Source organism: Panthera pardus, unplaced genomic scaffold (genome assembly GCF_024362965.1).
Source record: "Panthera pardus isolate Hobbes unplaced genomic scaffold, ASM2436296v1 HiC_scaffold_22, whole genome shotgun sequence".
Classification (NCBI taxonomy): Eukaryota; Metazoa; Chordata; class Mammalia; order Carnivora; family Felidae; genus Panthera; species Panthera pardus.
The window spans coordinates 67,372,857-67,400,715 of NW_026526788.1; the positions used below are offsets into that span (position 1 = coordinate 67,372,857).

Below are 27,859 nucleotides of genomic sequence, written 5' to 3' on the forward strand. Positions count from 1 at the left end.
TGAGGCCTGCGATGGGTGTTGGCTGCCCCTCTGGAAAAGAGAACAACAGTCCTTTCTCTGTTATTCTTATAAAGGGAGGATCAGTGAAGCCCCTTCACCTCCTGGAATAGGAATTGGAGTCAGATGCTGTAAATGTCATCCCATCACAATGGACACAATCACAAAGAGACATTGTAATAAAGCAACCTTTGCAGGCTCATGAACTGCCTGTCAAAATCATGGTGTATTGATTTCATTACATTGTTGCAAATAATTTTTTAATGTTTATTTTTATTTATTTTGAGAGAGAGTGGGAGAGAGCAGGGGAACGGGCAGAGAGAGAACCCCAAGGTTCGACACCGCCAGCACAGAGCCCAATGCAGGGCTTGAACTCACAAACTGTGAGATTATGACCTGCGCCAAATCAAGAGTCAGATGCTTAATCAACTGACCCACCCACACTCCCCTGCAAATAATTCTCTACCTTCTGCTCCATTGTAGTTGTTTGTAAATTTACTTATTCATTCTTTTTAAATGTTTATTCATTTTTGAGAGACAGAAGGTGAGTGGGGGAGGGGCAGAGAGAGAGGGAGACAGAGAGTCAGAAGCAGAGTCAGAAGTCGAATGCTTAACCGACCGAGCCACCCAGGCGCCCTGAGTTGTTTGTAAACTTAAAAATGAAAGCATATGCAAACACTGATGACGTCTGATTGAGATCTGTAGTCTAGCTCATCATGTTGTGCTCAGGTCCCAGTTTTGACAAGGTAATACAGTTACATAAGATGGCTGAGTCTGCACGTATACAATATGCAGAGGGAGATTACCTACTAGACCAGCTGATTGGCTGTGCAGAGGACAGTGCATTCACGTCCCTCCTTCCCCTCTGGACTCAGAGACCTATTGCCCCAAGATGCCTGACATTCCAGACTCTGCCTTCACTGAGCTCTTCCCATTTGGTATCTCAGTGGTGTCTTCCATCCCTTCTCTCTAGCTCATGGGAGGGCACTTTCTATTCCCATTTTGTGGATAAGAAAACTGCCTCTGAGGAGTCAAGAGATTTGGCCAAGGTCATAAGTAAGTGGTGGACCCACTGCTAGCCTTGACTTTCAGCCTTGGTCTCCCTTGCTGGTTCCTAAATATACCAAAAATAAAAAAAAAATTGTTTTTCAAGTGAAGTAATAAAACGTGTTTTTTAGTTGCCATGTGTGAACTCTAAGCCATTATGTCACATGTTTTCGTTTATTGGCTTGCTCTATTAAATTGCAGCCTATAATATTCATGCAGCATTCGAGGGAAAGAAATGAAACTTTCTCTCATGAGTGAGTGGATAAAGTGGTGTTAACTTTCTCCCCATCAATGAGAAAACAGTAGGTACCAGTTGGCTTAGTAGTTCTGTGACAGAAAGGCATTTCCTGAGATTGAATCCATGCCAAAAGGAGACTCTGTGATGTTTTGCTGAGCCAAACAATGTGGGAACTTTTCAGCCAAAATGCAAGTTAAAACTGTGAAAAATATAACCAGGATTCAGCACGCCTTTCAGTTTCTGCCACACCAGTGAAGGCAGTAAGCCCCAGGGGAAGGAGCCCAAGGGGAAGGAGCTCCAAGGGAAGAAGGCTGGACAACAGGACCTGCCAACCTCAGAGAGCTCGCAGTCCAGCTGTCAAGGCAAAGACCAGCATGCAGGAGGCCACCAGAGAACAACACAGGACACGCATGATTTTATGCCAGGCTGTGCGCCATGGACGTTTCTGGAACCAAGGGCTACCAAGGCCTGGATCACTCAGTGGAGGCATCAGGGAGAATGCACGGGACTTGGGCTGGTTGTAGAGATGGAGAGGGATAGCTCTCCATTTTTTAAAATGTTTATTTATTTTGAGAGGGGTGGGGGGGGAGAGAGAGAGAGAATGAGTGGTGGTGGGGAGAGAGAATCCCAAGCCATCTCCACGCCATCAGTGCAGAGACCGATGTGGGGCTTGATCTCACGAACCATGAGATCATGCCCTGGGCCAAAATCAAGAGTTAGACGCTCAACCGACTGAGCCACCCAAGCGCCCCAACTCTGTGTTGACTCTTAACATTGCAGTGAAACACTAGGCTCTTAAAATCAACTCTTATAATCACTTACTAGCGGTGTGGTCTGGAATAATTATTTGTATCTTCTCAGCCTCAGTTTGTGTATGTGGTGTGGTAAAATACCCAGAGCATAACACTTACCATTTTATTTATTTTTATTTATTATTTGAAAAAGTTTTTTTAATGTTTGTTTATTTTTGAGAGAGAGAGACACAGTGCAAGTGGGGGAGGGGCAGAGAGAGAGGGAGACACAGAATCCGAACGAAGCAGGCTCCAGGCTCTGAGCTGTCAGCACAGAGCCCTGTGTGGGGTTCACGAACCATGAGATCATGACCTGAGCCGAAGTCAGATGCTTAACCAACAGAGCCACCCAGGCACCCCACCACTTACCATTTTAAAATACACAGTTCAGTGTCATCGGGTACATTACGAAGGTCATGCCCTGTCACCACTCTCTAGTTCCAGAACACTTTTCTCGCCCACACAGAAGACCCCGTGCCCACTGAGCAGTTGCTCCTTCCTCCGCCAGTCCCTGATCTGCTTTCTGTCCTGATAAGTTTGTCCATTATGGATATTTCATACGCCTGGAATCATCAGTATGTGGCTTTCTGTGTCTGGCTTCTTTTTCTCCACACAGAGTTTGTTTTCAAGGGTCATACCTGTTGCTTAGCCTCAGTGTTGCTTTCTGGAAACTTCCTATGTTAAAGGCACTGTGGGCCGTGGCTAGAACAATAAAACATTGTTCATGCTGGATACAGAAAAGAGCACCCAAGCCCGGGGGTGAAAGGTGCGTGGTGTTCTTGGGGAAATGCAGGTGGTCCGTGGCTGACGGGTGAGGCCTGTAGGGAGACAGGCTGGCAGATGAACCCAGCTCGGGTAGATGCCTTTCTGAGAAGTCTGGATGCAGTGACAGGTCATTGAAGGTTTTGAGCAGAGGACGGAAGTGCCCCACCTGCTGTTCAGGAAGCCGCTCTGTGGAATTCTGGAGCTTTATTTGGGGTGGGGAGTGATGTAAGGGGTAGAAGAATAATTGAGGCAAAAGTGCTGACCGGGGCATCGGCAGTGGGAATAGTAGAGTGGATGAATTTACCCTTGCCCTTCAAAGTGGAGACAGACTCAAAAGACTGAGGCCCTGTATGGATGGGGGCTGTGGTTGGGGGGAGGGGAGCTGCGGGAGAGGAGGAGGGGAAGATGGGCCCAGAGGGATCCAGTCCAGCCGTCCTGTTCAGCCTGTCTCCTCTCTGCTTTGTTCTGCATTGGGCTGGTTGTATCCTGAGGGGCTGCTAAGCAGTAAAGCCAATTTAATGACACTGTAAGGGACAGCTTTGTGGGTCTCCCTGTCAGAGCCCAGCTAACAGCTTATTCCCAGTCTTCTCAGCTTGCCCTGGTCCTTCACGCCATCCATTCAGGGATATTTCTGTCTCCAGCCTTTGTGCAAACTTCCTTCAGGAGCTTTGGACATTTCAGAGACTAAGCAGACTGTCCCTTATCCCTGGTCCACGCTGCAACAGGACTTGAGACCACCGTGCCTGTTTGCATTTTGCAAATGAGCTACTTAGAGCTCGAAAGGTTGCCTGTGATGATATTGCAAGTAAATGGTGGGGCTGAGACTTGAACGCAGGTCCTCTGCTTCAAGAGAAGCAGCATCTTCTCTCACTGACTGTGCGTGTTCCCGCCTTTGCGCTTCCTGCTGCTGAGGAGTGGGTCACTGCCTGCAGTCATTCCGATTTTACCCCGATGCACACTACCCAGTTTTACCCCTTTCTGACAGTTTGCTCAGACAAGGCTGAGGAGGGTTGGGGTGGGGCGACCATCATCCTCAGAGGGTCGCATTCCTCGGTGTACCTCAGGCAAGTGAGCTAAGAGGTGGGGAAATGACTCAGGAGTGCAGCTAATGGCCCCTCCAGTGGCCAAGGGAGAAGTAGCTTGAGCCTAAGAAGGAATCGTGGGCCGCAGTTCTGTTTGTCTCTTCCTCACCACCAGCGTTTTCTTGTCAGGACTGAACGGAGCTCCTGTTGGTTTTGTGTGTGCAGCTATGGGGGGCTGTGCTGGCCACATTCCCAGGAATTGCATTCTTGCTGAGAAGCCAGAATGTGTGTGGCATCACTCCAGCTGAACTGTGTGAGCAGCCCCCTCCCCCCCGAGTTGCTGCTCTGCACAAAGGAATAGGTCCTTTTGTTTCTGGAAAAGTCAGTGGGCCATTAAGGGGCCAGTTAATCTCCAAAAAAATCCTCATTCACATGGGGTGAACAAGGAGGGAGAAGACAAATAGTTTTCACAGGGTAGTCAAGTCCCAAATCCCTGACAGAACTCACTTGAATAAAAAATGGGTTTTTAAATTTATTTTTGAGAGGGTGGGGAGGGGCAGAGAGAGAAAATCCTAAGCGGGCTCTGCACTGTCAGCCCAGAACCTCATGCAGGGCTTGAACTCACGAACCGTGAGATCATGACCTGAGCCGAAACCAAGAGTTGAATGCTTAACCAACTGAGCCATCCAGGCGCCCCCAGAATTCACTTTTTAATCACCAGACTCCTTTGATTTCTTCATGAACTCTCAGAACATTACTACATGAGCCATCATATCTGTAAAGTCAAGTACGTACACATATGCACATGCACACACACACACACACACACACACGAAGAGCGCTCATCTTAAAACCATCTAGCCAAATGTTGCTGCAGCAGCTACCACATTTGCCGGGGCCAGAGAAGCAGGAAGTGTCAAAAGTGTCTACTGACTAGTAGAGTTTGGAAAGATATGAGCGATAAGAAAACATTTATTGTGCACTTACTGTGTGACAAGCACTGTGCTATAGTGGACGGAAGGATGTATAAGACTTAGATTTAGGCCTTGTGCCAAAGGAAGATGTCTGAAAACATCTGAGGACATGAAAAAAGGCAATAACTATCCTGTGGCCAATATCATGCTTACTAAGGAAACTTTAGAAGCATTGCCAATTAGATCAGAAATAAGAAAAAGGATACTAGATATCACCACTGCTGTTCAACATTGTGCTGGTGGACCAAGCCAATGCAACAAGATAAGAAAAACAAATGAAAGGTGAGGATGGAAAATAAGAGACAAAGCTTTTGTTATATGAAGATTATTTGATGGTATACCTTCAAAACTCAAGAATTTTCTAAAGTATTATATATAATAAAAGAGGTAAACATAGTTGCAGAGTACAGCATCAACATACAAAAAACAATAGCATTTCTGTGTAACAACAGTAACCTATAGAAAAAAAGATATTGTTCATAATAGCAACTAAACTGTATGGTACTTAGGAATAAATGAAATAAAACATAGATAAGGCTTTGACGGAGAAATTCATAAAATGTTATTAGAGTATATAATAAATGGGCAATGATGTGTTCACAGATGGGAGAGCTTATTAGCATAAAAGCATCTCATTGAATACAATTCTAATCAAAATTCCAATAGGATTTCTCTTGAAACTACACCAACCATTTCTGAAATTCATTTGGAATAGTAGGGCACATAAATAGATCTGATACTTTTGGCAAAATAATTTTAAGAAGAACAAGGAGATCAATAAAACAAATTAGAGAGCAGAAAAACAGACCTAAGACACCCCGTGAAATTTTGGCATGGGTAGTGGTGTTTTATACACCACTGCGAAAGGCTGAGTCCTCAGTGACTCATGCTAAGACAGTTGGCTTTCCATAGAAAAATATTAGATCCTTATCTCATAGCATAAATAAAGATAAATTTCAGCTAGCCCTAAATGTGAAAATCAAAACTTGGACCCGATTAGAAGATAGTTCAAGAGAATACCTTTTGACCCTTGGGGTTAAAAAAGAATTCTTTAGAAAAGATACTTCCCCCCAAAAACCCCAATAACTCAGAAGGTTGACAAATTTGAAAAGGCTGGCCAATCTATGTTAAAGTACTACGATTTATGGATCTGTACTGTGAGAATATGGCTTAGAAGTACACACGTAGATGTTGCTTCTGGACAGAATGGGAGGGTGGAGGATGAGACATTGATCTTCAGTGTTAAAATGCAGGAAATGTTAACATTGGTTGATCCTAGATGGTGGGAATATGACAGATTGCTACATTTATGCATATTTTTTTTTTTTTATAAATTTTAAATTTTTTTTTCAACGTTTTTTATTTATTTTTGGGACAGAGAGAGACAGAGCATGAACGGGGGAGGGGCAGAGAGAGAGAGAGACACAGAATCGGAAGTAGGCTCCAGGCTCTGAGCCATCAGCCCAGAGCCTGACGCGGGGCTCGAACTCACGAACCGCGAGATCGTGACCTGGCTGAAGTCGGACGCTTAACCGACTGCGCCACCCAGGCGCCCCAATATGCATATTTTTGTATTTAAATTTTTTTTCCCCAAGAAAACACAAAGAATGCTCGCTTCAGCAGCACGTGTATACTACAAAAAGAAAGCACAGAGCAACTACCAACCCAGATCAGCATGCAGGGTGGAAGCTACAGTTGTATGCAGGAAATTGCCTGGCCTCAAAAGTCTGATTCTGGTCCTGGCAGTGGCATCACCAAGCTGTGTCCATGGGTGAGAACCTTCCCTCTTGGGGGCTTTTCACCCTGGAAAACAGGAGGATTGAACGGATTGTCAGCTGAGGTCTTCTCTCTTGGTAGCTCTCACATTTTCTCCTCTCTCCGTGGGAGAGCTTACCGTGGCTGGAGGAGCAGAGAAGAAAGAATGCATGGGGAAGAGCCCTCACATAAGCATAAATTCCATACGAGTGCATGGAAGTGATTATTATTACATTCAGTTTGTGCTTGCCCGACCTCTTGGCTCCTAGACCCTGCCTGATGTCTGTAAAGCCCTAGACTTTTCTGTTTTCCTTGGCAGAGGATGGATCTGGGTGCCCTGATAAGTGTGCTCCCTGCCAAGTGGCAGAGATCTTAATTAGCTGGGACTGAGTAGGAGCGGCATGCTGCTGACGTTCATGTACCTGCTTAATTGGTCTCCATTATTCTCCATTATTGCTCTGAAGTCATAGCCTGAAAAGGAGCCAAGAAATATACCCTGTATGGTATGGTGGGGGGTGGGGAGGGGGGAGGAAGTGTGTCCGGGGTGTTTAGGGACATACCAGTGTCTTGGTCAAGATGGTTGTCTGTGGGCTGGTAGTTTAGAAACAGGAGCCTTGGAATCCTGCCTCACCTATGGATAATGCAGGCCTGTCCTGCCTGAGTTTCCTCATCTGTGAAATGGGTCGACCTGATGAGACCAGAGTGATGTAGAGGATCATTTCCTTTTCATCTGCAGAGAGAGGGCTTTGAAACAAAAAGAAGGGAGGTGGTGCTGCAGTTTTTCACCATTTGTAATTACAGTTATCGCTGCTCTCAATCCAAGCAGGGAGTGCAACCAAGACCTCAGTCAGTCTTAAATAATGTGTGTGTGTGTGTGTACAGATGCTTCCGACTTTACATGATATCCCTGTAAAACAGGTCTGGGTGCTAAAGGACAAGAAAATCAGAGTTGAAAGGCAGGAAACCCTTTCATGGCCCCTCTTTGCCATAGGGATGAATTTTAAGACTCGACTGAGAATTTAAGTTGAGAGGCAGTTGCAACACACACACTCCCTCTGTTCCTCTTGGCCTTCCCACCGCATGTACTAAAGACATTTTCTTTCTACTGCAGCCTAACTCCTATCTTTTCCTCTCTCTTCTCTGTTTCTCCCCCTCTTCCTTACATCTGAGCATGTCCTCTTTGCATCTTCTGGGTTCTTTCCCGGCAAGGTGGTTTGAGAAATAAGGGGCCTTCAGAGGCTCCATTCTGTGGTCACCATAGTGGTTTTTAGGTTATGCCCGAAGACGAATCCACGAAGGCTCTCTGTGACCTGAACCATTCCCATGAAAGCAGCCAAGCTTTTTGAAGTGCACGGTTCCCAAAGTTACTGGCTGGGATTTGACTGTGCAGCTTTTAAACTCTATCACGAGCTTGCTGACATCCAGGAAGAGAGTGTTCTCATGTAAGAGCGTTCGTTGAAGTGACGGTGTTTGCATAGCAAAGTTGAGAGTGAGAGGGATCAGGGAAGAGCAGACAGTGCCCGGAGGCAAATGTGACGCTCCTATGTTTTCAGTGACTAGTGTTGAAAATCTTATGCTTTATGGCAGTTGTTTTTATCTGCTAGACGATTGTATAAAGGATTAGCAGTAAATGAAATTGCTCTCTAAATATTTATTTGTATTAAGATGAAATTAGTTTCTTTAAAACTGTGCAGGGGCGCAGAGTTAAGCATCTAGTTTCAGCTCAAGTCATGATCTCATGGTTTGTGGGTTCGAGCCCCATGTCAGACTCTGCTGACAGCGTGGAGCCTGCGTGGGATTCTCCCTCTCTCTCTCTCTGTCCCTTCCTTGCTTGTGCTCTCTCTCTCTCTTTCTCTCTCTCTCAAAATAAGTAAATAAACTTTTTAAAAAATACCAAAAACTCTGTGCAGATTTATTTCTTAAGCTGCTGCTGCTGCTGTCTGTGCTTCTCCGTCTTTACTGTCTCTGCCCATCCCCCCCAGGTTGGGAGATGCTTCCTCCCGATTTCCTTGGTCTGGGGCCGTGGCTGCTCCTCCCGTGTGTTGCCGTTTCCCAAAGCGTGATGCATGATTTGTGGTTTAGCGGCATTGTTTTTGGCGAGCATCTCATTGGGAAGCCACCCTCAAGTCCAGGCTTGATTATGTGTCCTGTTTTTCTAATCTCTGCTCTTGTGCCATCTGAATTGTATCATGGCATCAATATTAAGGGAGAGACTTGAAAAAGCCCTGTTAATTACAGGCACCCACACTTTTCTGGCCACCAGCGTGTCCTTCTGAAATAGGCAGAATAGTTAGGTCCAGGGGATGCAGACTGAGTTCTGGGGCTATCTCAGTGCAACAGACAACACTGGGAAATCTTCCAGATGAATTTGTGACATATGGAGGGAGTGTATGGGGAGAAGTGAGTTATAAATAGAATTTGCTTTTTTTTTTTTTGAAAAGTCAAAGTAAAAATAATTTGCTGGATGAAATCACTATGGCCTTGGATAAATCAATCAACTTCATTAGACTTTAGTTGCTTCATCCGTAAACTGGGTATAGTAAGAATTTACTTGTCTGTAAACAGAAGGCTGCATGAGATGGTCTCTGGAGAACTCATTCATGGGTTTTTGATTTGCTGAACATTGAGCTGAGGTAGAAAGGTCTGGACGTGAAGTGTTGGTGAACAGGAGAAGTATGTGATTGTTGTTATTTTTTCAATCATTTCCCATTGTAAAATATTGCGCGCACGCGCGCACACACACACACACACACGTGTTAAAGCATGTATACAGAGTTTAACAAATAAGGCAAACACTTGTGTAACTATCATGGGTCAATAAATGGGATCCTCCTGGCTCCCAGAAGCCTCTGAATGTCCCTGACGCAGCCCAGCCTCCTTCCTCACACTTTGATGATAACTTCCTTGCTTTTGTCTGTAGCTTTACCACCTCTGTTTCCCTCTATTAGGAAAGTCACACACTCTTCCTACTCTAAGAATTACAGTATTTGTACTTAAAGTTTGTCCAAACTTTCATTTCCCACAGGGTAATACCAGGTCTTTGGAACACTCTAAGAACACTTACCCCTCCAACCTTGTTTTCTCTCATTACTGTGTGTCTTAATTCTGTGTATCTTAAGGAACATCAAATAGTTTGTCCTACCCAGTCAACATTTGTTGATTGAGTTCATGCATTCCTCACTGTCCTTACTCTTTGTTCCTTTTCGTGTTGCGAGTTTTCCATCTGGGATCACTTTCCACCTGCCTGACAGACAACCTGTAGAATTTCTTTTGCTGGTCGGGAGCCTTCTCAGGTTCCGTATGCTCGGGAGGTCCTGAAAATGCCATCATTGTGGAAGGATGGTTTTAGCAGTTGTATTTGTTTTCTGTGGCTGCTGCAACGAACTCGGTGACTTAAAACAACACACATTTATTCTCACACAGTCCTGGAGGCCAGAAGCTCGAAATTCGCTTCCCTGGGCTAACATCCAAGTGTCAGCAGAGCTTTGAACCCCCATCCCCATCCCCCACCCCCACTCGAGTCTCTAGGGGAGTGTCATTTCCTTGCCTTTCCAGCCTCCAGAGCCACATTTCTTGCCTACCTTGGTTCACGGCTCCTTCCTCCATCTTCAAAGCCAGCACTGTAATATCTTCACATTTCTGTCTTCTTCTCTCACACCACCTTCTCCTCTGTGTCACGTCTTCCTCTGCCTCTCTCTTGTGATGACACTTGTGGCTGCCCTTCATGCCCACCCACGTAATGCAGGATAATCTGCCCAACTGGAGATCCTTAACTTAATCATGCTACAAAGGCTTTTTTGCCATATAAGGTAACATTACAGGTTCCGGGAATGATGTCCCGGCTGTCTTTGGGGGCCATTATTTATCTCTGCATGGGTATATATGACATTATAGGTTGGTCATTATTTTGTTTCAGCATATTAAATATATGATCCAACTGTCTTTTGGCTTCCATTTTTGATGCTGAGACATCATTTCTCAGCCTTACCATCGTTTGTTTTAAGGTAATCTATATTATTTCTTTAAGATTATACTCTTGCCTCTCTCTCAAAATAAATAAGTACACTTAAAAAAGATTTTACTCTTACTTTTGATCACTGTGATGTGTCGAGGTGTGCATTCCTTTATACTTATTCTTTTTAGTCTTCTCCGGGTCTTTCGAATTCGTGGTGTTTTTCAGTAGCTCTGGAAAAATCCTCAGTTTATCTCCTCAGTGTTATCTCAGTCCTGTCCTAACTCTCCTCCTCTTCAGAGACCCCCTTCAGCCCCCACCCTGTGAAATGTGTGTTGGACCTTTTTACTGTGTCTTCCACATCGTAAATCCACTCTCCTGCACTGTCCACATCTTTGCTTTTCTGTGCTGTATTCAGGAAAGATTCCTCTGATCTAACCTCTGGTTTCTAATTCTCTCTTCTATTGTTTTTAATCTGCTGCCAGGCACTTCTGTGGCGGTTTTAATTCGTTACTGAGTTTTTCCTCTCTAGAAGTTCCATTTGATTCTCTTCCAGATCTCCTGGGTCATTTTTTACCGTTTTTTTTTTCTTTTTTCTATTTTTTTTTCATTTTTTTAAACATTTATTCATTTATGAGAGACCGAGAGCACAAGCAGGGTAGAGGCAGAGCCAGAGGGAGACACAGAATCCGAAGCAGGCTCCAGGCTCGGTGAGCTGTGAGATCATGACCTGAGCCAAAGTCAGACGCTTAACCGACTGAGCCACCCAGGCGCCCCAATTTTTTACAGTTTTTTTCCCTTCCCTGCTGATATTTACAAACTTGTCATTTCCTTTTTGCATGTGGTAAGCGTATATAAACTTAATAAGTCTGTACCTGAAGCCTGTCCAGGTATGTTTCTGTGCTCAGTTATTTATACTGGTTCCTCCTCATGCTGCTTATTCCCTATGCATCTGGTTATCTTTAACTGTTTGGCTCGTTATTGCCCTTAAAAAAAGTATTTGTGGGGGCGCCTGGGTGGCTCAGTCGGTTGAGCGTCCGACTTCGTCTCAGGTCACGATCTCGCGGTCCGCGGGTTTGTGCCCCGCGTCGGGCTTGTGCCCCGCGTCGGGCTCTGGGCTGATGGCTCAGAGCCTGGAGCCTGCTTCCGATTCTGTGTTTCCTCTCTCTCTGCCCCTCCCCCGTTCATGCTGTGTCTCTCTCTGTCTGAAAAATAAATAAACGTTAAAAAAAAAAAATTAAAAAAAAAAAGTATTTGTGGAGATTCCTTGAGGCTTGGAATATAAATGTACTTTCTGCCTTCTGGCTGCCTTTTAGGGGCACAAGTTGGGGACCACTTTAAACCAGACTCATTTCTGCTGTGTGTTCCTGGGGTGAAATGTGCGTGAGGGTGGGTCTGTGGTCACATCTTCTCAAGAGTATTTTGTCTCCCTTACTTTTCCTTCTGCTCTGCCGAGGTACAGAGCAGCCTTCTTCCTGGGCCCATGGGGTTGGAGAGGAACAGGAAGTGTGACGGATTAGTTCTGGTCTGTCTGGTTCCCCCGAGACTGCAGCCCTTCAGAGCCCAGCTTACTGCAGGGAAAGGTATCCTGTAAGTCTTTACATTGAATGCGCTCCGCACCTCGTCTTCCGTCACCTGTACCCCTCCAGCGTCTTCAAGGCAAAAACAACCGTGGCGCTCAAATAATCGTCTGGCCTCTTTGGGTTCAAACTCCTTTCCAGAATTGACCTGGCAGGACTGCGCTGTCCTTTCAACTCCTCATTGCCCTTCAGGTGATTTATCCAGAGTTGTTTTCGGCCAGAGGATTTATCCGAATAACCCACTACCTAACCTGCCTCATGAGAAACAGTTCTTACACTTTTACTCTATAAAACTACGCGTTTGTGTTTAACAGCTATGATATTTGCGTGTAGGAACTTTACAGTGCAAAAAAAATCAAGGGAATATAGGCCCACAAGTTTTTATTTGTTCTAATAGATCAGTAGTAACCATTTGGAAGACTGATCTGGTGTAGACTTTGGGGGTAAAAAGGTGTGAGACTTTTTTTTTTTAATATTTATTTATTTTGAGAAAGCACATGTGAGCATGCCAACAGGGGAAGAAGGGCAGAGAGAGGGAGAGAGAGAATCCCAAGCAGGCTCTGTACTAGCAGTGGGGAACCCTGTGCGGGGCTTGAACCCATGACCTGTGAAATCATGACCTGAACCAAACTCCAACGCTTAACGACTAAGCCACCCAGGTGCCCCCAGGGTGTGAGACTTGCGATGGATGAAACTGAAGAGCCCATCTTGCTTGATGCGCCACTGTTCCTTCCTCAAAAGGGGTAATAACTTCAGTTGGTTGGCTAATGACTTGCATCCTTGCCTTGAAAAAATAACCACCAAAGGAAAACCACTCTTAGCTGGTTTCCCAACAACCTTAGCCGGGTCCTGGGCTGCCCTGTGGTGGCCAAGGTCCAGCCGCTTCAAGTTAGGGCCAGCTGTGAGGGCAGCTGGCTTTGATTCAGGCGGTAAGACAGCATTAGTCAGCAGCCTCTTCTCTCATGGCCTGAGGCTATAGCACGCCAATGTGTGTCTGTGACAATGAAGGCAGATTCCTGACTCTGGCCATGGATAAGTGGATGCACTTGGGCCAGGTTTGTGAGTCCAGTCTTTGGCCCACCCTCACCATCACGATACTAGTTGGCCTTGGATCCAGTTTTTAAAACTTTAGATCCTGAATATCAAGAATGAGTTTTTGATCCTTGGTTCTTCTATCCCAAATATGGATAGAAACCTCTGAAATTATAATCAACATGAGGAAAACCGTGTAAGTCATTTGTTGATTCAGAAAACATTTAATGGACTTCTAGTCTGTGGAATGCACTGTGCTGGTTATTGTAGAGTCCTTGCCATCAGAATGATTATAATCTTGTCCTGTGCAGACAGAGCTGAAGGGCCTAAGAGAGAAACTGAGATTTAGCGGGGCCCCGGGGCTGTGAACTGTGATGTTTGTCATTCCATTGATTTGGCTGATCTGCCTGGTGTTCTTTTCCCTCCATATACCTCAGTGAGTGTCCCTCCCAGATCTGGGCTTACATCAGTGAGAGCGACCTTCCCATCTCGGGGAGGACCATCTTTTGGTCAGGATACAAAGGTGGCTGTGCTTCTCTGTTTAAGACTTGGCAAAAGACAAAGAGGAGAAAGCCTGAAGTTGGGAACCAGGCCTACTGCTTATCACGAGGCTTCATGCAGTCATGGCCAAAGAAACAAAACTTAATTCATGATTTATACATCAGAGTAGATATAATTTCCTATAAATCATTTCAGAATGGATATTGGAGTTTGGTTAATAAAACGTGGCTGTTCTCCTTGCCAGTTCTCTCAAAACTCATTGTCCTGTAATGTTCCTACATAAGCGAGGTTGGTGCATTTATTTTATTTTATTTTTTTAATGATTATGTATTTTTGAGAGAGAGACAGAGACAGAGCGCGAGTGGGGGAGGGGCAGAGAGCGAGGGAGACACAGAATCCAAAGCAGGCTTGAACCCATGAACCATGAGATCATGACCTGAGCCAAAGTCAGACGCTTAACTGACTGAGCCACCCAGGCGCCCCAAGGTTGGTACGTTTATTAACTAATGGCAGTAAGAGAGCAGTTAGAGTTTTAGCAAACAATTGCCATGTGTGCCTTAAAGAGGAAACCAGCTTAAAATCACATTTGTTTCCTTAGCAGGAATTGGAGGCTACACTGCTGAAGTTTCTCCAAGCTGCCCTCTCTTCTTTGGCAAGCTTCCAACCGCCTTGACTCTGGGAAGTCTTTCTTAGTTTGATTCTGAGCAGATTCTACCTGCTCCTATTTTTGCTTTCTATTTGCTTATTATTTTCTTTTCATTGTGAATGCTCTTTTTCCATGCTCAGCTCCTCTGATAGGGCGACTTTTGTACTCAGCTTGTAATGACAGTTCAATAACGTGTGACATGTGGTATGTCTTCCAATTTTTATACCTTTATGCTCTTCTGGTGTTCAGCCATGGGGATCATGTTTTGCTGAATGTAATACTCTTGTCATTCACATTGTAATTGAAGTTAATAGCAAAACGAAGTTGTGGCAGACTGGTTCCTCCCCCTCCTCCTCCCATTCCAGAGATGGCGTCAGAAAGCACTCACAGAGTATGCAGAGTATTAAAATACCAACAACTGTTTAAACTTAAGATCCCATCCTATCATTTGCTTTTGTATATGCACATGGAGGGAAAATGATCATGTGTTGGAGAGGGTCTAATGTTATGTGTGAGGGTATTTTGATCTTTTGCAAAAGCAGAGGACAAGGACAGTGCAAGAGCTGGGCCCAGCCCTGTTGACAGACTGATGGAGGTGATGAAAGGCAACTGGTGTTCTGGGAAGAGAATCAGGACCAGGTTGGGTTTCCACTGCCCTGCTTCTACCTACGTGCTTCCACAACCCCCAGAATCCCAAATGCCCTAAATGGGACGCAGGCTTACATATCGTCTTGGTCCGTGGGAAGATACGTTGCAGCTATCTTGAGTAGCTGGTGTCCTCTGATCCCAAAGTGATGGAGTAGACTCTACCATAAGTCGTTTATTGAACAATATTGACTTGAGCTTCTGTTTGTACCAGATACTGTTTTAGGTGTTGGATGTACAACAATAAAAGAGGCAGACAAGCTCTTTGCTCTCATGGAGCTTATATTCCAGGGGCGGGGCAGGCAATAAAGCATGAGACAAACAAGGTAATTTCAGGTAGTGATAAAGGTAGGATCAGGGGACAGGGAGTCACCATATGTTCTTTAGGTTCCCATGGGTCTATGGTGACCTTGTTGGGAGGGTGACAGTAGCACAGAGACCTGAGGTTGAGAAGGTGTCAGTCACTGAAAATCTGAAGCAATGCTGTTTGGTAGAACTTTCTGAATGCTGGAGATACTGAGTACTTTGCTATCCAGTAGGGTAGCCGTTGGTCCCATATAGTTATTAAATACTTGAAATGTGGCTAGTATGACTAAGGAATTAGTTTTTGAATTGCATTTAATATTAATAACTTAAATTGAAAAGGTACAGATGGCTAATAGCTACCCTGTTGCACAGTGCAAGTCCGGAGGAAGGACTTTCAGGCAGAGGGAACAGATTGTGCAGAGGTCCTGAGGATACAGTCACCCTGAGAACCCAGCATGGAATTTATGTCTGGAAGCTATGTTCAGTCTCTAAAGAGCAAATCTGGGAAACTTAAAAATACTTCCTGCTTCTGTTTTGGGGGCCCCTGGAGGACCTACCAAGGAACAACAGTTACCCAGAAGGGAATTAAAACCCCTGCTCAACAAAGAACCAGCTTCCTTTTCTAGGAAGGGCTCATTCCCACATTGTGTGACTCACAACTCTTGACTGGTTTCCTCTGCTAACGGGTTGTGGCTGGCCTTTGTCTATGCAGGATATAGCCATTACTAGGCCAAGCTTGTTCTTTCTGGGCACGAATCCTGTCTTTGTTCTCTCCTTGCATCTTACTGTGGCAAGAGACTGAAACTTCTACCGTTGCTCTATCAAGGGGTCACTCGCTGCCTTCCATCCCTCTGAGAGGCCTGAAACCCCCTTTATTTCTGGCTTAACTTTTCTTTGACCCCCCCCCCCCCCCCCCATTGCTAAAGATGGCATAGTCAGCCCTGGTTATAAGGGGAAAGTGGTGGTTGAAAGATAGTTTCAGCCCATCCGGTGTGGGCAGAGATTGGCTCCCGCAAGATTCGCAGCTGAGAAACACAGACGAGGTGGCCACTGTTGGCTCAGTGTCCTGAAGGTCAGAGGAGGCCCAGCGACACAGCCTGTAATCCTGGGCTAACCCGGACTGTTCATTGGTTAGCACTCGTCTTGAATTTGCATATCCAAAAGACAACACAACTACTTAGCACTGCCCTGAAAAGTATATAAAACTGAGCCACGGAGATGGAAATGTTAAATTAGAGACCAAAGCCCATTTCTGGGTTGTTCAGTGACCCTGCCTTTTCCCCTCTGTCCACCTGACGACAGGTAACTCAGCTCCTCCTCCCCGCCCCCAGACCGGCAGCGGTTTGGGGGGCAGGCAAGGGAAGTGTAGAGGCTGTTGACTTTGAACTGTGATGTGCACCAAAAAACTGGCTTGATGTTAATGACTTTGATCTCTCTGGTGAGAAGTCTGAGGTCATAGCTTTGTTTATCGCTGAACAACATGCTGGCGTCTTCTGCCTGCTTTGTACATGGTGCCTTCCTGGAATACAGGTGTGAAAACCCATCTGAGTCATGTGCTTTGGCTTTCACAAGAGGATGAACATGGCCCTGCCTTGCGTAGATGCCTCATTTCCCATATATCTTGCCTTTACTTTTGGCATATGGCTCTCCAGGTGAGACATGCCTGCTGTGGCAAAGGGGCTGTGTTAACAACAACAAAAGGGGCCTCGTTTGAAGGTCCTTATAAGCTAGATGGGGCATCATCAGCCCAACTGAATTCATTTTTCCCTAAAAAAATTACTTCTAAACAATAAACATGTTTGTTAAATACTGGAACATTTACAAAAGGAGAAACAAGTTACCCACGTTTTGCTATCTAAACACGACTGTCCCTGTTAACATTAAAACTAAAATTTTTTTTTAATGTTTATTTAGCTTTGAGAGAGATACAGTCGAGCAAGGGGGGAGCAGAGAGAGAGGGAGTCACAGATTCTGAAGCAGGCTCCAGGCTCCCAGCTGTCAGCACAGAGCCTGATGCAGGGCTTGAACTCACAAACTGTGAGATCATGATCTGGGACAAAGTCAGACGCTCAACCAACTGAGCCACCTAGGTGCCCCATTTTGATGTGCTCTGTAATCATGTTTTGTTTTGTTTTTTTTCTACCTAAGGGTTATTTTGCCTTTTACATGTTTGTAACCATAATATAGAAACAATTTTGTGTGCTGATTTTTAATTTAACATTAGAAAGTGAATAGTAAGCATCACTTTTTTTTTTAATTTTTTTTAACGTTTATTTATTTTTGAGACAGAGAGAAACAGAGCATGAACAGGGGAGGGGCAGAGAGAGAGGGAGACACAGAATCTGAAACGGGCTCCAGGCTCTGAGCAGTCAGCACAGAGCCCGACGCGGGGCTTGAACTCACGGACCGCGAGATCATGACCTGAGCCGAAGTCAGACGCTTAACCGACCGAGCCACCCAGGCGCCCCAGTAAGCATCACTTTTAATGGCCACCTGGCATACCCTTAAGTTCCTGCGTACTTGGCCCTGGAGTGTTTTGAACCACCAGGACTTGGTGGCTGGCTGGAGGTGACACAGGGAGCTGGTGAGCAAGCCAGGCACAGACCCCACGCTTCCAGTTCCAGCTGAGTGTTCCTTATACTCACTGGTTCTCAACCTTTCTCTGCCCTCATTCCTCACACATCAGCTGGCTATGTATCCCTGCCTCTTGGGTCTCTTGCTATGTTATTGTGTATGACTTCCTCCCCACCTTCCACTGAGGATCACTCTGCCACCTGCTTTGGGGCATCTCCCCAGGGGTGGAGGCCAAATGATCCCTTTCCATCATGTCACTTCAAGAAACAGTATCATAAGGAATAGTTTTATTTATTTGGGCCAGATTTGCCTCCTGCTTCTTCCAGCCCAAGTTCCACCCTGGCCCCTTCCCATGACCTTGCATTGATACTAGCTCTGTAGCAGGAGAAAGAATGGCCAAAGGAAACAGGGACAGGTTTGGGTGTCCAGCAGATGGTCCTGGGCTGTGGTGCTCTGCTGCTGTCACTGCGGACGGGTGACGTGGCTCCCACCCCCTGCCCCCTACTTCTCAGAGTTCTTCCTTCCCTTTCAGGACTGGCTACACGGGCACGTGTTCACATGAGGGCCCTTTTATTAGAAGGGTTTCTACACTTAATTTAATGCTCTGCTGTTGCCATCTTGAAATTCTTAATAATTTTTGAACGGTGACACTGCATTTTCATTTCGCACTAGGCCCCACATACTATGTAGCCAGTCCTGCTCTTATTAGACGTGAACACACACTTACCTGCAGCACTGATCTTATTTCACTCTGTTGTGTACACTGGCTCACCTCATACCTTGGGGGATGTTTTAGTGGAAGGACCAGCCTTTGGAATCAAGTAGATTGTTTCAAATGACCACATATTGACTTTGGGATGTTGGGTTAGTGACCCATTTGGAGCCTCATTGTTCTCATCTGTAAAGTCAGCATAGCGATCTTAAGTTTTTAAGATTTCTGATGATCCAGGGGCACCTGGGGGGCTCAGTTGGTTGGGCGTCCGACTTCAGCTCAGGTCACGATCTCACAGTCTGTGAGTTCGAGCCCCGCATCGGGCTCTGTGACAGAGCCTGGAGCCTGCTTCGGATTCTGTGTCTGCCTCTCTCTCTCTGCCCCTCCCCTGCTCATGCTCTGTCTCTCTCTGTCTCAAAAATCAATAAAAACATTGAAAAAAATTAAAAAGAAAAAGACTGCTGATGATCCAGAGAGTATGTGGGATGGGTAGCACAGTACCTTGTGCATCCACACTCAGTATCAACTTATGTTCCTCCCTCCCTCCTCGTCTGGCAGTGTTGGTATACAGTAAGTGCTCGCCATGCACCTATTACATTGCAGTTTGTGATGGTCATTTTGTGCCTCTTCATTTCCAAATGGGGCCAGGCTTTGTGTCCTAATCTCTGGGTAATCACACAATTAGAAGGGCTCATTCTAAGTACTGACTTTTCTCCTCCTTAGGTTTGGGGAGATGTGCATAGTGGAGTGCTTTTCAGTAAACTCTTTTTTTTTTTTTTTTTTTTTAAACGTTTATTTGTTTTGAGAGAGAGCATGAGCAGGGAAGGTGCAGAGAGAGAGGGAGAGAGAATCCCAAGCAGGCTCCATGCTGTCAGTGCAGAGCCTGACCTGGGGCTTGAACTCACAAACTGTGAGATCGTGACCTGAGCCTAAATCAAGAGTTGGACACTTAACCGACTGAGTTCCTATCCTAAGAAAGTCCTGAGCATAGTGAGATAAGACAGAGACGGAGGAAGGGGCAAAAATGTGCAGTTGCTGATTGGAGTTGAGCCTGTGCCTTGCAGAAACCTGGTGTATCATGGGAGGGACCCACAGCCGGAGCAGAAATGCAGCTGCGGCCAGGCTGGCTGGTTCCTGTAGGTCAGGATCTGGGACTGGCGCCTTTGGGTGTCTGTGACTGAGTCAGCGGCAGAGAGCCAGGCAAGCTTAGGGCAGCCTGTGGGCTTTGGCTGTATTAGGAAGAAAGAACCCTTGGGCTCTCCCTGGAGCTCGCTGGGCAGGTGGGCAGTGCACAGGCCTCTGGTGGGCAGCTGGAAATGGGCTGTTTGGACAGACATGACCGGCTTTCACTTCGACTTTTGAGCGGGCTGCAGGAAGGTCACGCGCTGAAGTCCTAGCAGAGAGAAGCTTTCCTGAAGCCAGTGACCCCTCCCCACCGCCCCTGCCTTTATGGGTCAAAGTAAAATAGGAGACCCCAGTGAGCTTTAGTCCTTCCTTCTTCTGTAAGCTCTTTGGGGGAGGTTTTACCTAGTAAAAAACGTGCTCTCCTGAATAGTTTTAAGAGGAGATTAGGTTGGATACTGGGCATCACAGATGAACAGCAGACCATCCAGACAGGACAAACTGGGACGATGGCTGCTTTACATACCATGGCAGCGAGGTCTTCGTGGACAGCTGGTCTTGATTCAGAAACTCACCAAAGGTTTAGTTTTCCTTTGATTGTTTAGTATTACAACATGAGATTTGGAAACAGAAGAGGAAACAATGTGGCAGGAGAATGGTGGCTTCTGAGGAGAAAAGGGAACAAGTTCCTGAGGAATTAAACCACAATTCAAGCAAAGCCCATCCCTGGCCCCCGCAACCTCTTGGCTTTCAGTTTCTTTTCTTCTTCTTTTTTGTTCTGTATCCTGTTTTCTGTAAGACTTCTGGAAAGGCTAGTCATACAGCAGTTTCTCCACTGAAGTACTCGTGATGTCTTGGGCTGGGTAGTCCTGGTTTGTGGCTTCCGTCAGGTGCTTTGTGGGGTTTTAGCAGCATCCAGTTCTGACAGACAAAAATGCCTCCAGCACGCCCTGCAGGGGGGAATCACCACTGTGAAGAGCCTCTTCGAGCAGAAGGCGGTCCATTTGGGGTATCTGGGTGGCTCAGCCAGTTAAGCGTCTGACTTCGGCTCAGGTCATGATCTCATGGCTCATGAGTGTGAGCCCTGCATCGGGCTCTGTGCTGACGGCTCGGAGCCTGGAGCCTGCTTCAGGTTCTGTGTCTCCCTCTCTCTCTGCCCCTCCCCTGCTCACACTCTGTCTACCTCTCTCAAAAATAAATAAACATTTTTTTTTAAAGTCCATTTTTCCACTGAAAAGCATTATTGCAGTTACCACTGGGCGGGTGATATGATGGGTCACCTCTCTCCATCTCCTGCTCCATAAAAATAAAAGCAAGAAGGGCAAGCTGTTCAGGAGGTTGGCTGGCCAGGAGTCAGTGTGCAGTGCTGTCTGATGTGGCTGCATTGCTAAATGTCCTTTTGGGCACCTTGAGGACCAGACCGTTGCCTGTGAAAACCCAGAGTAAAAAAAGAAGCAAGCAAACAAACAAACCACCGTCACTCCCACCACCACCAGGGAACCATAGGAAAGGAAACCGGGACAGGAGGGAGGCTTTGGAATTTTATTTAAAATGGCTGCACGATTTGCACAAGACCCCCTCCTTCCGAGGCGCTCTCAGGAGGCCTGTCTGTGCAGAGCTGGCTTGGGTGTTATGTGAAGAGGCTGAGAACATGTGGCATAAACATCGACTGATATTGTTTGCCATTTAACTCGGCATGTGTAATGCAGCAGGAATGGCTCCTGGCGGCATGTGACTCCCCTGCCAGCCCGGCGTGCACCGAGGCCACTCTCTCTCTGTCGCTTGCTCCCTCGCCTGCATTCCCCCTCCTCTGCCCCTTCCCAGACTCGTGAGAGTTTAAGTGGACGCTTGTCATGATTGGCAAGCAGAAAGCCGGTAGAATGTCACTGGAATTTTCTAGGGAGGCACATGCGCGACGCCCAAAATGACTCCCGGCTTCGGTGGCCTCAGGTGAGCGTTCGATGCCAGGCGCCTGGGTCTTTTTCAGAAAGGTAAGGTTGCATGACATCATCCTACCTTTCCCCCCAGCACAAGAAGGAAATCGAGGGTTTTCTTTTTACTCTCTAGTCAGGGCAGCACTTCTGACCATGTTCTTGGCGCTAAGCATCTGTGCATGAGTATGCGATTTGTCTGTATCCCCACCCCCTCCTGTTAAAAAAAAAAAAAGAATTGTAATAAATGATTCACAACGGCAGGGTAACATGTGACCTAAAACAGCTCCCCATGACCCCAGCGAAATCAGCGATCCCAACGTCAGCAAGTCTAGATGATCTTTTTACTCTGGTTACTAAACTCTTATAAAGAAAAGTTGTGTGGCCACCGGGGAAACAGATCGCGTTATCATCAGACCTGAGGGAGCGGACGTTTTCGGAATCCCGAAACCTTATGAATGATGGGATGTGTGTGTGTGGGGGGGGGGTCTCGTAAGGCGGAGGTGTTTGGTGTTGATTGCTGGAATTTGTCAGCGATGGAAAATGAACGTTCGAAATGTCTTGTGTCTGCCGAGTGCCGTCAGGCTCATGACCCGGGAGGGGAGCACGGTCTTAGGATTCGGAAGCACGGGACATTTTGCCAAGAAAGAATGCTTGAAAGTTGCTTCTAAGCACCTCTGAAGGAGCCGCAATACGTGTTTCAGCAACTATTAGGTATCGTTAAGTAAAGTTAAATTTCAAAACAAAACTATTTTCATAGTCCCCAAGCGAGCAAGCAAGTGTATAAACATCTGTCGTGAGGTTCAGGGAGCACATTTGGACATGACTGTGCTGATCTGTGAGTAGGCTCACGCACAACCAAACATGACTCACCTCGTTTCTCTGTCTGATGCAATTAAAAGTCTCCTCGACACGTTTGGGACAGGAGTACTGGTTTTCTTCTGGCAAGTGTGGAAAAGCAAACCCATACTCGTAAAATGGCGTGTAAAATAGTGTGTGTGATGGATCCTACCTCATGGGAATTTTTTAACCTTCAAAAAAATGCATCATGTAGCTTTCATTGGTTTCTGCCTTATATGTGTTGGAATCTTTTTTCTTCTTCTATGTTGCACGTTCTTTGCAAAGATGTCAGAAAACTGAAGGGTAGATATTTTCACACACTTGCCCCTCCCCCGCGTGCATCCACTAACAGCTGCCACGTATGATTTTGTGGAATTTGATATTTTGAACGAAACGACTTCCTTCTTTTCCATAGTAATATAATAATCAATTTTACCATAGAGGACTGTGTACATGTCCAGCGTTGACTGCTCCTGATTAGCAATGCATGGGGTAGCAGAGGAAAGTGCCGGAGAGCAGTTTGGAGTGAAAGAAGAGTCAGCCATCGAATTTTAACCATTCTTTTTCGCCTCAGCCAAGGCGGTCCTCAGTCTCCGTGGATCTTAGCCTCAGGTTTAGTTTGTGGTGAACTGAGAAAATCCTAGAACGGCACGTGCAGACGTAACCGAGGTGGCTGCATCTGACGGCTGCTGCTTTTTGTCTCCTATCTTTTCCCTTCGGTAGCTTTCCTATGGCCACAGCTGTGTTAAATAGAGACAAAAGCCAGAAGTAACCTGCAGATAATATTCTCTGCCTTGGGTGGCACCTGTGATTTGTTGTCTGTAGTCAGAAAGGTATGTGTCTTAAGGCACCAGAAACTTCATCAACATTGGGAAATGGAAGCTTTCTCAAATACATAGTTCCATGGTGTATTTATAAAACGTTCCAACCTTAATGTTCTCATTTGCTCTAAGGAATTTAACAGAATTAAATAGTGCATGATCCCAACACACATAGGAAATGTATGCCTCATACTTCGCAATGAAACGCTGAGCATACACGTCCAAGACCTCCATTCCCATATGCTTAGAGACGGTCATAAATTCAAGTGAGTTGAATAAGTATTTGTTTAGTGCCTCTAATTTGCCCGGCACGGAGCCAGGCAGACACTCAGGAATTTGAAAGATTTTAGGACGTGGATGAGGTCTTCAAGGTGTTTAAAATTTAGAAAGCTAGGGTCACCCGTGGCAGTCATCATCTGGCTGTCTACAGCAGAAACTATATGCGTACTGTGGAGAAAGTCTTGCCACAAAAAATATTTATCAAACCATGTGAGAGATGCTTCAGTGTATAGCTAAGAAAAATCGGTTGATTGCCCACTGTGTTTGTGGGCTTATAAAAAGTTCAGTGTTTATTCTTAAGTATAATTGAAAACAAATGGTCATGCTGCTTGTGGTGACAAAAATGGCTTGTGTGGCTCAAAATAATGAAGAACAGATTGATTCTATTCCTTTATAGACTGGCAAGCCTCAGACTTTGCCTCACAATAGTTCTCCTGGGGAGCTATTAAAAATCCCAGTGTCAGGGCACCTGGGTGACTCAGTTGATTCATTGTCTGACTTTGGTTCAGGTCATGATCTCAGGGTTTGTGGGTTTGAGCCCCACATTTGGGCTCTGTGCTGTCAGCCTGTCAGTGTAGACCCTGCTTCAGATCCTCTGTCCCCCTCTCTTTGCCCCCACCTCTGCTTGTGCTGTCTCAAAAGTAAACACTAAAAAAAATCCCAATGTCTAGGGTGAATCAGAATCTATGGAGATATGATCCAAGCATTAGTGTTTTAAAAACACCCCAAGTGATTTCAGTGCCACCACGTTTGAAGTTTAACAATAAAGATGATTTGTCAAACACTTTTTGTTAGCATAGGGTGAGTTTGGAAGGTGGACTTTCTCCTGATATTTCTCATAATGTTGCTTGACTGAAGAATTTTTGGCATTCTGGAGTCTGATCCTTCTATTTTCTGCATTGGTGAACTCAGAGTGAATGGAACTTGCTTTTTTCCTATTCGGCAACCGATAACGTGACGCTAAGCCAGTCAACGAACTAATTAGATTGCCGGAGGTTTTATGAACCCAGAGTGTTTTGATTCCGGGAGGCCAAATATTGTTGAACGTGTCGACTGACTCTCTTAAAGGAAGGTAGGAAGAGTAGTGGCAAGTGCCCTGGATGTTACTCTTGCAGTGTCTGAAACCCCTGTGAAAAAGGGGGCCCCTTGTTGGTGTATTGGGTGCCTAGGAGATAGAAGAGGCTTGTTGTTTTTTTAAAAATTTTTTTTCTTAATGTTTGATTTATTTTTGACAGCAAGAGAGACAGAGCACGAGCAGGGGAGGGGCAGAGAGGGAGACACAGAATCCCAAACAGGCTCCAAGCTCTGAGCTGTCAGCACAGAGCCTGATGCAGGGCTCAAACTCACAGACCGCGAGATCATGACCTGAGCCGAAGTCAGACGCTTAACCGCCTGAGCCACCCAGGCGCCCCAGGTGTGGCTTGTTAAAAATACAGTTGTTACCGAATGCTTTGTACCTCACCATTGATTCTTGGAGTTGTAAGGTAGATTCAAGATAGTCTAGTCCAGTGGTTCTCAAAGTACAGCATCAGTATCGCTTGGACTTGTTAGAAATGTAGGGGCGCCTGGGTGGCTCAGTCGGTTGAGCGTCGGACTTCAGCTCAGGTCACGGTCTCGTGGTCTGTGAGTTCGAGCCCCGCGTCGGGCTCTGTGCTGATGGCTCGGAGCCTGGAGCCTGCTTCCGATTCTGTGTCTCCCTCTCTCTCTGTCCCTCCCCCATTCATGCTCTGTCTCTCTCTGTCTCAAAAATACATAAACGTTAAAAAAAAAAAAATTAAAAAAAAAAAAAGAAATGCAAGTAAATTCTCAGGCCCCTGCCCGGACCTCCTGAGACAGCAGCTGGGGGTGAGTCCAGCATCTGTGTTAGAAGAAGCTCTCCCAGTGCCCACCTAACTCTTGAAAACCACTGCCCTCATTTCACCTTGTCATTTTACAGACAGGTTTGTTTAGTGCAGATTAAATGCCTCTCTCTGAAGTCACCCAGAGCTGGGGGAGGGGGAAAGGCTAGAAACTCCGATCTCCCAGGACAGAAATCTATACTGTACCATGACCAGATGAATTTGACTTTTCCTTGTGCCATCAATGACAGCTTTAAGAAAACACCCACCATCCTAAAATCATAAGGCATAAAGGGACCTTAAAAATGTTTCATCTGACCCTCCCATTTCACAGATGAGAAAACTAAGGTCTACAGGGTGAAATGACCACAATCAGATGTACAGTCATTGGGGGCAAAGCCTGTTTAAGAAGTAGGTCTACTTACGAGCCAAACAGTGCTACCCCACCCAAACTACCCCACACTGCCTCTTCAGCTTCGTATAGACTTCTAGTATTTGGTTTAAGTCACATTGGTTAAAATGTCCAGGCTAATAGACAACTCTGGGAAGAGAACAGCTGTATTGATTGAGAATTTTAATTTTTAAAAATTATTCTGAAATTTTATCTTGATTTAAAATTGCCTTGGGAGGGGGTGGCGCCTGGGCGGCTCAGTCACATTATGCCTCTGACTCTGTCTCAGCTCAGGTCTTGATCTCAGGGTTGGGAATTCAAGTTCCGGGTTGAGCTCCATGCCGGGCATGAAACCTATTTAAAAAAATTATAACAATAAAATAAATAGAATAAAATTGGCTTGCATTTTATAACCATCCTTGTACATTTACCAGAAAAATCTCAGTGATATAAATTACCGAAAATAAAGGTACGAGAACACAGGGGCCATTCCCAGAGCATGTGTTTTATCTCAGAATCATGTAGATTAGACACTTACATCTTCTCAGATCACACACTAAAATCGCATTTTCTTCAGGTTCAGTTAAAAGGAAAAACTGTCTATTTGTTGAATATTTTAGAATTTGGTACTCTATGTGGTTGTGGTATGTACATAATTCTGATGGTGGTCAGAGACTGAATCGAATCCATCTTGTCCACAGAGCTTCATCTTTAAAGCCTCGTAGCAACGCATATGTGACACATTTAGCCAGGAAGCCAAATTGAGAATATGATACACAACTACTAAGTCCACACACATACACAGGGAACAGTTGTGTACTTGTACAGAAGTGTTTCATGGTTCCACACACCAACCGTGTACCAGGTACTGTAACATGAAATAGAACACATAATTCCTGCCTTCGAAATAATCACGGGGCAGCGAGGACACCAGATGAGCCATTGAATGGACGATTATGAGAGAGGGTGGTAGGAGCTAGAAGAGACTATAGTTGAGGCTACCGGAGCAGCTGGGCATTCTGGGGAATCACAGAAGGGACATCAGCACACACTGGATGGGGGCAGGAGTCAGAGAAGGCTGCCTGGAGGAGGCGCCATCTGAGCAGCATGTTGAAGGACCCTGAGGGGGAATAGGCAGAGGTTTTCCGGGGAGAGGGAACAATATATGCGAAGGCATTCATGTTTGTTTGCATTGTTGTCCTTCAGGAGGGCAATTTTGGCCTATAAACCCCTAAATGCTTCATTTGCATGTATAAACGTTAACATTTGGTGCCTTGGGGAACTTGTGTAGCAGTTTTTAAATATACATTTCAAACAGCTTGCTTTTCCATCTCAAAAGACTGAGGTTTTCCAGAAGAGTTTGTTGGTTGAGAGGTTACCCTATTTTATGTTACTGAGAAAACAAAGATCTCTCCTAACCCCAGAAGTCAATCCAACTCCCTTAATTTTAGCCTGCACAAAACCAGTGAAATTCTGCCCAACATGAATTTTCTGAAAAAATGTGTCTCAGGCAAACCCAACTCCAGCCCTGAAAGAGATTTGAGCTGAATTTCACTGTAAAAGGCTCCTTTGGTCTGTGGAATGCCTTTGTAGAGAACATCTTATAATGAGGCACTTTTGGTATTTGGATCACTGAATCTTCATGGACAGAGTCAAGAGAGCCTCTTCTTGTGCTAAACTGCCCAGGAGAACAGGGATAGAAGAAATTAAGTTATTTCATGCTGATTGGCCTGCAACACATATTATCTGAGCCACGTATATGACAATAGTTGCTTAAAAGGTATTTCCGGTAGCTTATAATCGCTTAATTTGTGAGACGTAACAATAATAAAGTGTAGTATTTTGCATTTATTGTATATCAATTACATACTATATGATGTTACTAACATCATATAGTATATACAAATAACGATCTAGTATTAAATAGTGTTTATTTATAATATTTATGATATTATGATTTAATATTATTTGATTCTGTCATCAGCATCAGCTTGCTTTACAGAGTGCTTGCATATCATGTTTGTTCTTTATAGCAACTTAGCAGGGCAGAATTATTATCTTGACAGATGAGGAAATTAAACCTGAGAGTTCTCAGATTTC

The 27,859-nt window shown here is 45.4% G+C and overlaps 1 protein-coding gene across 6 annotated transcripts in view; it reads left to right on the forward strand.

Moving 5' to 3' along the window:
• RBM20 (RNA binding motif protein 20) overlaps window positions 1-27,859 on the forward strand; it is a 196,513-nt gene that overhangs the window by 104,401 nt on the left and 64,253 nt on the right. The window contains exon 1 of one of the 6 annotated variants that reach the window (XM_019459413.2): window positions 21,181-21,650. The exons of the other annotated variants lie outside the window; for them this stretch is intronic. Within the exon in view, the coding sequence (XP_019314958.2) occupies window positions 21,568-21,650 (83 nt within the window). The 5' untranslated portion in view covers window positions 21,181-21,567. Of the gene's footprint in view, window positions 1-21,180; window positions 21,651-27,859 lie in introns of those variants that run through there. 6 annotated transcript variants of the gene reach the window in all.